General features: G+C 47.3%; 1 protein-coding gene across 1 annotated transcript in view; it reads left to right on the forward strand.

Annotated features, from left to right (window-relative positions):
• si:ch211-186j3.6 (neural-cadherin) overlaps positions 1-12,348 on the forward strand; it is a 593,489-nt gene that overhangs the window by 454,280 nt on the left and 126,861 nt on the right. The window contains exon 28 of the mRNA XM_068311636.1: positions 7,001-7,128. Coding sequence (XP_068167737.1) covers positions 7,001-7,128 — 128 coding nt within the window. The remainder of the gene's footprint in view (positions 1-7,000; positions 7,129-12,348) is intronic.

Here is a 12,348-nt window from a genome sequence, read left to right on the forward strand (position 1 = left end):
GCCAACTCTAGGGCTCTGTCTCTGAGTGCCTGTGGCAGTATAATGCGTGTCCCTCTTAGCACCAACTGTCCAATTACACACAGTTCATATGCAATACGCGCATACACTTGGCACTTGTCAAAACATCCACTCTGTACTGCACTTCTCAGGTCCCTGAGTTCATCGTCCATCGCAGAGGCTTCCTCTACCTCTCTGGTGGTCAGTGCTCGTGGAGTCGCGTGTGTGGCAACGAATCGCACGTATTCCTCCGCGCCGTGCTTGTGGTTCCCATCTGTCCTGCTCCCTCCCAGTAGTCGCGACAGGGGATCCGCAATGTTGTCCTTTCCGGGTATGTGTAATACTCTGAAATCATACGGTTGGAGCCGCAACACCCACCGCTCAATGCGGGCACATGGCTTAGAGGCTGGACTGTAGATGGCCTCCAGAGCCTTGTGGTCCGTCACTAGGTCAAACGTTTTTCCATATATGTACGGGTGCAGCCTCTCGCACGCCCAGACTAAGGCGAGGGCCTCCCGTTCAGTTTGTGAATATCTGCGTTCACAGTCAGTCAGGCTCCTACTTACATAACATATGGGCACCATCTCTCGCTGCTGTTGCTGTACTAGGACTGCACCTATTCCCACTGGTCCTGCATCCGCTATGACTTTGGTAGGGGCATCTTTGTCAAAATATGCCAGCGTGCCAGCCTCAGCTAACTTCTCCTTTAACACTTTAAACGCATGCTTTTGCTCTGGCCCAAATAGAAAAGGTGTGTCTTTCTTAGTTAGCCTCCTAAGTGGCTCTGATATGCTAGCAAACTGTGGTATGAAACGGCTTGAATAACCCGCTAACCCAAGAAAACTACGGGTCTCAGAAGCGTTCTCAGGCTCTCGTGCCTCTGCTATTGCTCTCACTCTTTCTGTAGTGGGACCTATGCCCTTCTGCGAGAGTAACATGCCCATGAAAATTAGCTTGTCCATATTAAACTGACACTTCTCTTTGTTTAGGGTCAGCCCACAGTCCTCTAACCTCTTCAGAACTGCATGGAGTCGTTTATCATGAGTCTCCTGGTCTGGGCCATGAACAATTATATCATCTGAGATATTGTCTACCCCCTCAATGCCAGCTGTAGCTGTCGCAATTTCATATTGATACTGTTCACTAGCAGATGAGACACCAAATATGAGTCTTTTGTACCTGTAGGTACCTGTGTGTACAACAAACGTAGTGATACCCCTGGACTCTGGTGTGAGCTCTAGCTGGTGATAGCCCCACTTCAAGTCTAATTTGCTGAAAATGACAGACCCGTTCATTCCCTGTAAGAGCTCATCTACAGTAGGAATTGGGTATCTCCCTCTAATGATAGCTGTATTAGCTCTCCTCATATCCAGACACATTCTGATGTCATCTTCATTAGCTTTTGGTGCAACTACAACAGGGTTCACCCACGGTGTGGGTCCCTCCACCTTTTCAATAATATCCATGTCAAGCAGCTGTTTAATCTTTTTCTCTACTGCTTCCCTTAGGTGAAATGGCACCCTCCTTAGGGGTTGTGCCACTGGTGTCACACTCTCATCAATATGCAAACTTATTTGCTTTGTGTTTAGTTTACCAACACCTTTAAACAGTTTGGGGTATTGCATCTCTATTTCAGACATAACAACTGTCACCGCTGCTATGTTTGTACCCACCCTCAGTACACCTAGCTCAATAGCAGTTTTCCTCCCAAGCAGTGGCTCCCCACGTCCCTGTATTACAGTGAACTCTGCTTCAGTGTTGTGTTTTCCCACTTTAACTTCACATTTGAACACACCTATTACTGGAAGAGGCACCTTGGAGGAGTATGGATACAGAGGTTTGCTAACTGCCTTAGTGGACACACATTTTATCTTTTTACTTTTAAGCCTTTCCCATGTATTTTCATCCACAACGTTGCTTGAAGCACCAGAATCAATTAACATTAGCAAATCTACACCCCCCACATCAAATGTGACCCTCTCTGTGTTAGAATCATCATCAATTGTAAATGCATAGTCTCTGTCCCCAGTGTCCTGGTCCTCAGTTTCAACACATTGCACACTCTGTCTGTCTTTACCTTGTTTTGATTTGCACATTTTCGCAAAATGATCCTTTCCATTGCACCTTCTGCATGTCTGTCCCTTTGCTGGGCATGCAGAGTCCTTGGCCAAGTGATCTCCGTGACCACATCTGTAGCACACTTTGGTAGATTTATCCTTTCCTTCTCTATGATCTCGAGGCGTTGATCTCCCCTTCTGGGGTCTTCCATCCCTCTTTGAAAAGACGCGGTTCACGGCCGCTCCTCCTTCCGCGCCGCCGCCGTCTCCGCCGCTCATCCTCATCGCAGCCATCTGGTTCTCCACTCTCTCACACTGCGCTGCTATCTCCAAAGCGCGCTGCAGCGTCAGCTGTGATTCCTCCAGCAGCTTCCTCCTTACATACTCCGACGTGCACCTGCTCAACACTGCATCTCTTATCTGATTGCCAATGTCCGCATCAAACGCACAGTCTTTAGCAGCCTGACGAAGCCTCGTCACAAACTGCTGCACAGTCTCCCCTGGTTTCTGTGCTACTCGGTAGAAAGCTTGGCGCGCGAACGCAGTGTTTACCTGCGGCACAAAGTAGTCATTCAGCGCCTTGACTGCTTTGGCGTAGTCCGCCGGTCCTCCCGTGTCGGGCAGCGTAGCGAAGATATCTTGCACGTCCGTGCCGGCGTGGTGCCGGAGCAGAGCCCTTCTTCTCTGTTTCACTGGAGTCTCCGCGTCGTCGGCCAAAATCAAACCCTTGCCGTCCGCGTAGAGCTCAAACGCCGTCAGCCACCTCGTCCACCTCGGACCCAGCGTAGCCGGCTCACTGTAGCACTCAAACTTTGGCAGGTGATCCATTTCGCCTCAACAATGTGGTCGAACTCTTCAGATTTAACTTTAAACTGGTATCCTCGTCGCCAATGTTGGGTAGTGATTACTTCTCTTCAATAATCAACTCCGTATTTAAACAAGAATTGCATTTATTAGACTCACTCGTCTGCACACATGTTGGCTCCGTGGCAATACACACAAGTCCATATCTGGCGCGCCCTGGCACCTGGATATGACGTCAGTCCCCAGTAGGGCAAGCACATCAGTACATAACAAATGGCGATCGATCGATCCATCTGTAATGCAGGCGTGTTCGAGTGGCTCAAGTAAACAAACGTACGTGAATGCATGGGGGAGGGCAGTGTTGATTGGTCAGCTAAGAGGTGGGAGGGAGATGGGGAAGGCTTATTAAAATAGTTAAAATCACACATGTGTCACATCAGGTGCACATGATCAGAAGATTGTTCCCCAGAATTTTGAAGAAGGCTTGCCTCATTTAAACCTCAGACATAGTTGAGAGCACATGTGTCAAACTCGAGGCCCGAAGGTCAAATGTGGGCAGTCACATAAATTCCATGCGAGAATTATGCGAGAGCATAAAAGATTAGGGTGTCTTAAAATAAGTAGGTGAAAAGTGTGTTTTGACCAAAACTATATTTCTCACAGAGCAGTAATTAAGCCTATTTTAACTTTGACAAAACCATGCTGAACAAAGTTAATGTCCTAACTTGTGTTTGATTTTTCTTTATTCACTTGAATAGTTTGATCCTTGATTGATGGAGTTATGTGGGTTTCTTTCATTATCGAACAAATTAAAAGATTTATGTTATAACAGGGAAACAAACACACGTTTTGTCTATGCAACTATAATGTTTGCTACTTGAATAAGTAATAAATTCACCATGAATTCTACTGTGTATCAGAGGGTGTTTGAGGATACAGTTAAACCATGTGTAAAAAAAAAGAAAAAAAAAAGAAAAGAAACTCAAACAGAACTTGACCCTACAACATCACAGTGACCCAAAGAATACTCCACCAAGAAGTGGAAAGCCCTGGAATAGCCAAGTCAAAGCCCAGATCTTAATCCCATTGAATGCTGTGGGTTGACATGAAATGGGACATAAATGCAAGAAAACTCTCAAACATTTCAAAGCTGAAAGAATTCTGCATTGAGGATTAGGATACTCTCTTCAGATCGATGTCAGAGACTGGTAGATGACTACAAGATGTGTCTGTGAAGTTATTTCAGCTAAAAGGCAATTTGGAACGATCAATTTGCCTATGGTTCATGTTTTTGGAAGTGGAAGGAAGCCTGAGAACCCAGAGAGAACCCACACTAACATGTGGAGAACTCCTCGCAGAACAGCACTCGAACCCGGAATAGTCGTTCCGGCCCCAGTATTACTTTTTGTTCTTTCATTGAAATTATATCATTTTCTTTTCCAGAGATGAATTAAGAATAAGATTGGACATCGATATGTAAACATACTTTAATAAAGACCTGATTATTTAATGGTATGTCCTAATTTTTTCACATTTGTTTGGTCACAGATGATGTAGAATTTCACTTGAGTTTTGAGTTTTTTAAAAGACATGCATTTATATCCATCCCATCTGAAAAAACAGAATACATTTAATTAATTAAATTAAAAAGAACAATTTAGTTGGGATAATGTTAATCCACAAGATTAACATTAACCCAACAAAATGTATTTTATTTTTTTTATTTTTTACTTTATATATTTACCGTAGGGCGGAACGGGAGCGCAGTTGTTAACGCTGTCGCCTCACAACAAGGCGGGTCCGAGTTCGAGTCCCGCTCTGTGTGGAGTTTGCATGCTCTCCCTGTGTCTGCGTGGGTTCTCTCCAGGTTCTCCAGGTGTGTGTGTGTGTGTGTGTGTGTGTGTGTGTGTATAAAGTATATATACCTGTATATAGGTTAGTGTGTTAAGCGGGCAGCCCCTTTGTGGAGAACCCCAAATAAGCGGCTTGTGAAGGGGGTGGCGTCTTGCTCAAGGACACCTCGGCAGTACTCCGGGTGTTCTGGGGTGGGAGTGGGAATCAAACCGCCGATCTTAGAACATTGGACGACCTGCTCTACTGCCCGCTCTACCACTGAGCTACTGCCACCCTTATATAACACTACCCACCCATCAGTGCTCTTACTCCCGTGCAAAGGCTGCTAAAAATTTAAATAATCAGTGTTTGTCTGGTTAGTTTTGTTTAAAAACTTTCTCTGGATGTATAAAATTCTCAGATGAAGATAAAAAAAAAAGCTTTAGTTTAAGGAGACTTCAAATGGTCATGATGTTGGACTTCACATGGGTCTTTTTGGCTTTCCTGTTGGCACGTCATCTGGAGGTGTTCGTACTTCCTCTGTGCGAACTTCTGAACCGGAAATGAAGGCACGTCTGGCCCATTAACAGTGATGAAAAGAAGACTGTTCGATTTTGAAAAAAATATTCTGTTGGGCTCATAAGCAAGGATTGTGATTCAGCATAGAAATCTAAAAACCAAAGGAGGGGATGATCCGACCCATCACACCAACAAAAAATATTAGACTTTCAACCAATAAAGCGCCAAATGGAGTCATCTTTTTTTAAATCAAATGGACACCAGTTCAGTTAGTAGTTGCTGTTTTATTCAGCATATTTTTAATATGACAGTAGACAAATTCAGAAACTGTTTGTTGTTAGACATGGACTCTTACCTTTTATTCTATCTATTGTTTTGCAGACAATACCATAACAATTGTCTCATTATTAGTCGCTTATTTGGATTCTGGGTCACAGGTCTGCTGGAGCCTGTTCCTGCCAACTACAGGCAAGACAACCCACAAAGACATGGGGAGAACATATATAATCTACACACAAAAAGGAATTGTAAATGGAACCCTCTTGCTACGCACTGTGCCACCCCGACATATTGTTAGGGCTACAGCTCTGGATGTATAGTTTTCCGTTTCATCTGTCACTCTCACTGCCTATGCTCCCTCTGGCCCAGTGTACTCGGTTGCTCAGCTCTGATTTGTGCTTCACTGGAGTCCTGGCCAGGCCTCCTCTGCTGCAGCCTTTTAGCTGGATTAGAGCACCAGCTTTCCACCTGGTCATTGCCAGGTATCCTGCCCACTTCGAGCCTCCGAGCCTTGTCAATTTCCGGGCGGTTTTTCAATGTGTGGCTGCTTGCCTCTTGGTCAGTTGTTCAGATAATTTGGGAGACTGCATATACAGCTTTTGTGTATTTCTTTGTGTGTGTTACTTATTGCAGAAGCATTACGTGCAAGGGTGCTGTTTTCAGTCCAAGTTAGCCTTGTGAGAGTAGAGTTTTTTGTTTCTAATTTTGTTTTTGATTTGAGTAAGTCAGAAAATCAAACATAATAAATTTTGTCTGATGTTTGTGACATTGAGAGATATAGAAAACTACATCACAGCTGACTGAAATAATGCAATAGTCGTCATTAAAGCTAAAATAGAGAGACAATAACAGCAATTAACGCCAGTTACTATATGACTGGAAGTTAACACTTTAAAACACAACACTGTATTTTTCCTAGTTTTAGAGATAACACGGCATATTTTTATCAGCTTCAATCCTAAACTAGAACAGTAGTCACCAGACCATATACACTCACCATGAAAGAGTAAACCTGTTTAGGTCTTATTTTCAAGAATATCTGTATTGTTATGTGGATCTTGGTAATACTGTTCATCCCCATAGCCAACATAAATATGTCTTTTTTTAAAGGATTTATTGGTTTTTCATGAGAAATTAAGGTAAATTTATCCATACCAAAATTTAATGTTTTTTTCCCCCATGTCTAATAACAATATAGCTGTAATGTAAATAAGTCAAGTAGGTTTACAAGCAACAGGGTGACAAGTCAAAAAATTTAGTTGTTAGAAGTTTTAAAGAAAAAATTCTCGATCTGCACCAATAAGTAATGGTTTCCTTTGTTGTTGTTGCTCTATCCTTCCACCAAGTATCACCGCAGATTTTGTATAATTCTGTTAACAAAGGGTAACAGATGAAGCCTTGGCATCCATAGTAGAGGTAACTAGTAATTACAACTTGAACTCATTCATTTAAAAGCCATGTCATTCCTCATTATCTTTCATTTCTCTCCCTTTTTTTCTCTTTTCATCTAGAACTAATAGATGGAACTCCCACCTTAAAAATCAACCATGGTTCTGGTACGGTGGTGCTACAGTTGCCAGGCAACATAAATGTGGCAGACAGACGTTGGCATCGATTGGATATCCGCAGCAACAGCAAGGTAGGGCAATTTACTTCTTTCACATTAACCATAATTTATGTAACAAGCAAGCTCCACATTTTCACTTATAGTTTTACTCTTATAATTTCATCACAGGAGTCATGTCATTTCTTTCCTGTGTGCACTTGGATGTTTATCTGAATGTATGATGACAAACTATATAAATATGTTATTCAAATTGATAACCTAATTGATCCCTTTTACACTGGTGGAGACATGGTGATGGTGGGAAGGTGTTAACTTCAAGACATCCACCCATTCTTTAACTGACTGATGCAACCACCATGTATTCATACATGAATCTGGGTTTGGCAGCAATTTATAATGACTATCTGTGTTGAATGTGAATTTTTTTTACGGTCTGTCTTCAAGTTGCGTCCATTCATCCATCTATCCATCCATCAATCTTTGCTTATCCATAGTAGGGTCGCGGGGGCAGCAGCTTCAAAAGGGAGCCCCAAACTTCCCTTTCCCTGGCCACATCCACCAGCTCTGATGGGGGGATCCCAAGGTAATCCCAGTACAGTGTACTGGGATACAGTACCCCGAGGTTTCAGAATCAGAATCAGCATCTTTATTTGTCATGCTGACACACATACGAAATACCTCTCTGAAGGTCCCAGTAAGCCCGGTCGATAAATAAGATAAGTTAAGAAAAACCAGAAAAAGTTAAAAATGTAAGATAAAAAAGATAAGAAGAACAAGAAAAAAGTTTAAAAAAAAAAAACAGTATATAAAGTGTTAAGTGTCAGAACAGCAATTTATTTACAATGCAGCAGCTTAAGTGTGTAGGTGCTCAGTCTATTGCACTTGAAGAAGCACTTGAAGTACCATATTGCACCAGATCCCCGTGTGTTTGTGGTGACATACGGGGCGCCGTGAGGGTGACTACAGAGCACCACTGGAGTTCAGCTGTCAAACAGCCTCTGGAAAGAAGCTGTTTCTCACCCTGGTGAGAAACAAGAAAAAGTTAAAAATGTAAGTGAGGTCCTCAGTGAGATGAACCCCTATGTACCCATAGCTGGAAACCACCTCCACAGCTGCTCCTCCGATGTGCAGGGGGGGAGGGGGTGTCTTTTCCTCCTGAAGTCCACCACCATCTCCTTGGTCTTCCCCACGTTGACGCAGAGGTTGTTTTGTCTGCACCAGTGCACCAGGTGCTCCACCTCCTCTCTGTATTTGGACTCATCAATGTTCTGGATGTGTCCCACCACTACTGTGTCATCTGCGAACTTTACTATATGACAGCTTGGGTGAACAGGAGGGGGCTGAACACGCAGCCCTGTGGGGAGCCAGTGCTGAGGGTGATGGGGGAGGAGACCGTGTTGTTAATCCTGACAGTCTGTGATCTGTCTGCCAGGAAGTCCAGGACCCAGTTCCCTGTAGTTGCAGACAGTCCCAGCTCTGACAGCTTCTGCACCAGGGTCTGGGGGATGATGGCGTTGAACACCGAAGTGAAGTCCAGGAAGAGCAGGCAGATGTATGAGTCCCTGCTCTCCAGATGGGTGAGGGAAGTGTGGACCACATGATGGCGTCATCGGTGGAGCGGTTCCTCCTGTAGGCATATTGGTGGGGGTCCAAAGTTATGTCTATGGAGTCCTTGATGTGTGCCATGACCAGCTTCTCAAAGCGCCTCATGACTATCGGGGTGAGGGCCACCGACCGATAGTCATTCCGGTCCTTCACCGAGTGACCTTTGGGGACCGGGAGGATGGTGGCAGACTTCAGGCAGCCGGGGACTATTGCTAGCTGCAGTGAGGTGTTAAAGATGTCTGTTAACACCTCTGCCAGTTGGTGGGAACAGTCCTTCAGCACTCTCCCTGGGATGCCGTCGGGGCCTGCTGCCTTGCGAGGGTTAATCCTTTGCAGGGTCCTCCTCACATCCTCTGTGGTCACACTGAGGGGCATGTCATCGGGGTGTGGTGTTAGTTTGATGCTGGGGGTGGGTGTTGGGGTCTTCAAAGCAGGCATAAAAATTATTGAGGGCATCTGCTAGGAAGGGGTCTGTAGGGCCCTGTGCATTCCTGGTCTTAAAGTTAGTTATGCACTTGATCCCCTTCCACATGCTCCGTGGGTCCCCTGACGTCAGGTGACCCTGGATCTTTTGAGCATAGGTGGATTTGGCCTCCTTTATGCCCTTATCCAGAGCCCTTCCTCCCAGCTGAACATGCCAGGAACAACTCCCTAGGAAGGTGCCCTGGAGGCATCCGCACCAGATGCCCAAACCACCTCAACGGACTCCTTTCCACACGAAGAAGCAATGACTCTACTCTGAGCCCCTCGTGAATGGAAGTGTTTCTCACCCTATCTCTAAGGGAGACATCAGCTATCCACTGGAGAAACCCCATTTCCGCCACTTGTATCCTCGATCTTGTTCTTTCGGTCAAGACCCATCACTCATGACCATAGTTGAGGGTAGGAATGAAGATTGAATGGTAGATGGAGATCTTTGCCTCTCGGCTTAGCTCCCTCTTCGTGGCAACAATGCAGTAAATGTCAAGACCCGGCTTGGGGTCTGCCCCCAGCCTCACGCTGGGTTTCCCGCAGCGCAGATCCCACACCTGCGTCCAATAATTCTAGACACACCGTTTGACCCCTAGTCACTGACTATAAAGACCCGGCTTGAACACGGACCCAAAGTCAGATCCTCTGTGTCGATGTCGTGTTTGTCGCCAGTTCATCCTGACTCCTGCCTTGACCCCGGATTGTATTTGGACCTCGACCTGCCTGCCCGGACCTGTATCAGAACTCTGCTTTGTCCCCGACCACGAACTTTGCCTCTCGGACTTATGCCTTTGCATGCCTGCCTGTTTCCCCGTAAGTCCTGTCTGTATCCTCCCGTGTCTGTACGCCGCCCGCCCCATTCTGTTTCCCTGGACTCGTGCACCGGTTTTTCCCGTGCTTCCCTCGTGTGCGTTTGCTGTAAATAAAGACTTTAGTTCAGACACACCTGGTCTCCGCTCCTGTCTCGGTCTTGACAGTAGGATCTGACCAAAAATGGAGCCAGCATCTGAACTCTCCGCAAAGGACCACCTTCTGTGCGCCGAGGACCGCCTGGACCAAGTCTCCGCTGCAATCTCTGCTCTGCTCCAGCAAGTCCAACTCCAGAGCGACTAGATCCAGGCTCTGCTGCAGCGGGAGCCTCCGGCGCAGCCCACGCCCAGCGCCTCCGCTGCCAAGGGGCTTTCCCCCGGCGCCATGGCCCCGCCCCCCGGAGATTTCCCTGCACACACCGGAGCCGCGTGGGCAATCCTGAAAGGTTTGATGGAGATCCTGCTCGCCCCTTTCTGGCAAACTGTAGGCTTTTATTCGCCCTTCAACCCCGAACCAGCGCGGGTGGCCTACGTCATCAGCCACCTCACGGCCGTGCTCAGCTCTGGGCGACAGCTGAGTGCAAGCGTCAGTCTCCCGCCTGCTCCTCCTTCCACCTGCTCTTGGCGGAGATGATCAAGGTGTTTGATCTCGGGTCTTCAACGGCGGAGGCATCCCGAGAACTCATGTCTGTTTGGCAGGGGTGGAGCACGGTGGCGGATCATGCCATAAACTTCCGGACTTTAGCAGCGGGCAGTTCATGGAACAATGAGGCGCTAGTGGACGCTTTTTACCACAGTCTGGTGGATTAAAGATGAGCTGGTCTACCACAAACCCCAGACCACTCTCGACGAAGCCATTGCCTTCGCGACGTGGATCGGTCAGCGGGTCCAGGGTCATTGACGGGAGAGAGGGCGCCAGGCCCCTACGCTCCCCAGCACTCACTGATCCAGCGCACCCGGCACTGTCACGCCCGAATCTGCCGAGAGACCTGATGAACCCATGGAGGTGGGCCGGTCTTCACTCAGCACTGCGGAGCGTCAACGCCAGTTCACCACCAACCTGTGTCTGTACTAAGGGGAGGAGGGGCATCGAGTAGCGACATGTGCGCTAAAAGCCAGAGCTCTCCGGCAGTAGAAGGGGTCCGGATAAGCTCATTTACAACTCGACCCTCCCAGACACCTAACCCCTGCCAGCCCCTTGTCCAGGTCGGCATTCACCTCCCTGATAAGCTCCACAGCCTCTCCGCCCTGGTGGACTCAGGGGCCGAGGCGAACATTATGGACTCTGAGCTGGCCCACCAGTGGAACCTGAAATGCCAGCCTCTACCCACTCCTGTTCCTGCCCAGGCGCTGAACGGCCACCACCTGGGCACCGTCACCCATGTCACCGCAACTGTCTCGATGTCCATCCCTGGGAATAACCAGGAGGCCATACAGTTTCATCTGCTCAGGTCGCCCGGCCAGGCTATTATCCTCGGGTACCCCTAGTTCTGCCGGCACAATCCCCATATAGACCGGGTAAGGGGCTCCATTCTGGAGAGGAGTAAAGACTGCCACTGGACATGTTTAAAGGCAGCAATACCAGACTTCTGCAGACCTCCAGCTGGACCACCCCCCGATATCTCCAAGGTCCCTGAGGTTTATCATGACTTAAAAGAGGTGTTCAACAAAGCCAAGGCTACCTCTCTGCCCCCTATGACTGTACCATTGACCTGCTTCCTGTTCCACTCCACCCAGGGGCCGCCTGTACTCCCTCTCCACCCATGAAAGGAGGTCTATGGAGACTATAATCAATCACTCCTTGGCTGCAGGCATCATCCGGCCATTGTCCTCCCCCGCTGGTGCGGGGTTCTTCTTCGTGGGGAAGAAGGATGGTTCGCTCCGTCCCTGCATCGATTACCGGGGACTGAACGAGATCACGGTCAAGAACCGGTACCCTCTTCATCTGCTCTCCGAAGCTTTTGAACTACTCGAGGAGGCCACAGTCTTCACTAAATTGGACTTACGCAACGCCTACCACTTGGTCCGGATCCAGGAGGAAGACGAGTGGAAGTGTCATTTGGATTTACAAATGCACTGGAGGTCTTCCAGGCTCTGATCAATGACATTCTGAGGGACATGTTGAATACATTTTTGTTTACCTGGATGACATTCTGATTTTTTCCTAGACTCAGTCAGAGCAAGAGAGACATGTCCGCCTAGTGCTCAGTCGTCTGCTCGAGAACTCACTGTTTGTTAAGGCAGAGAAATGTGAGTTCCATGTCAAATCCGCTTCCTTCCATGGCTATGTCATTGCAGAAGGGAATATACAAATGGACCCAGCCAAAGTCTCTGCAGTGACCTCTTGGCCAGTTCCGGATAACCGTAAGAAAGTCCAGCAGTTCCTGGGATTTGCGAACTTCTATAG

This window comes from Antennarius striatus, chromosome 1 (genome assembly GCF_040054535.1).
Source record: "Antennarius striatus isolate MH-2024 chromosome 1, ASM4005453v1, whole genome shotgun sequence".
NCBI classification, from domain to species: Eukaryota; Metazoa; Chordata; class Actinopteri; order Lophiiformes; family Antennariidae; genus Antennarius; species Antennarius striatus.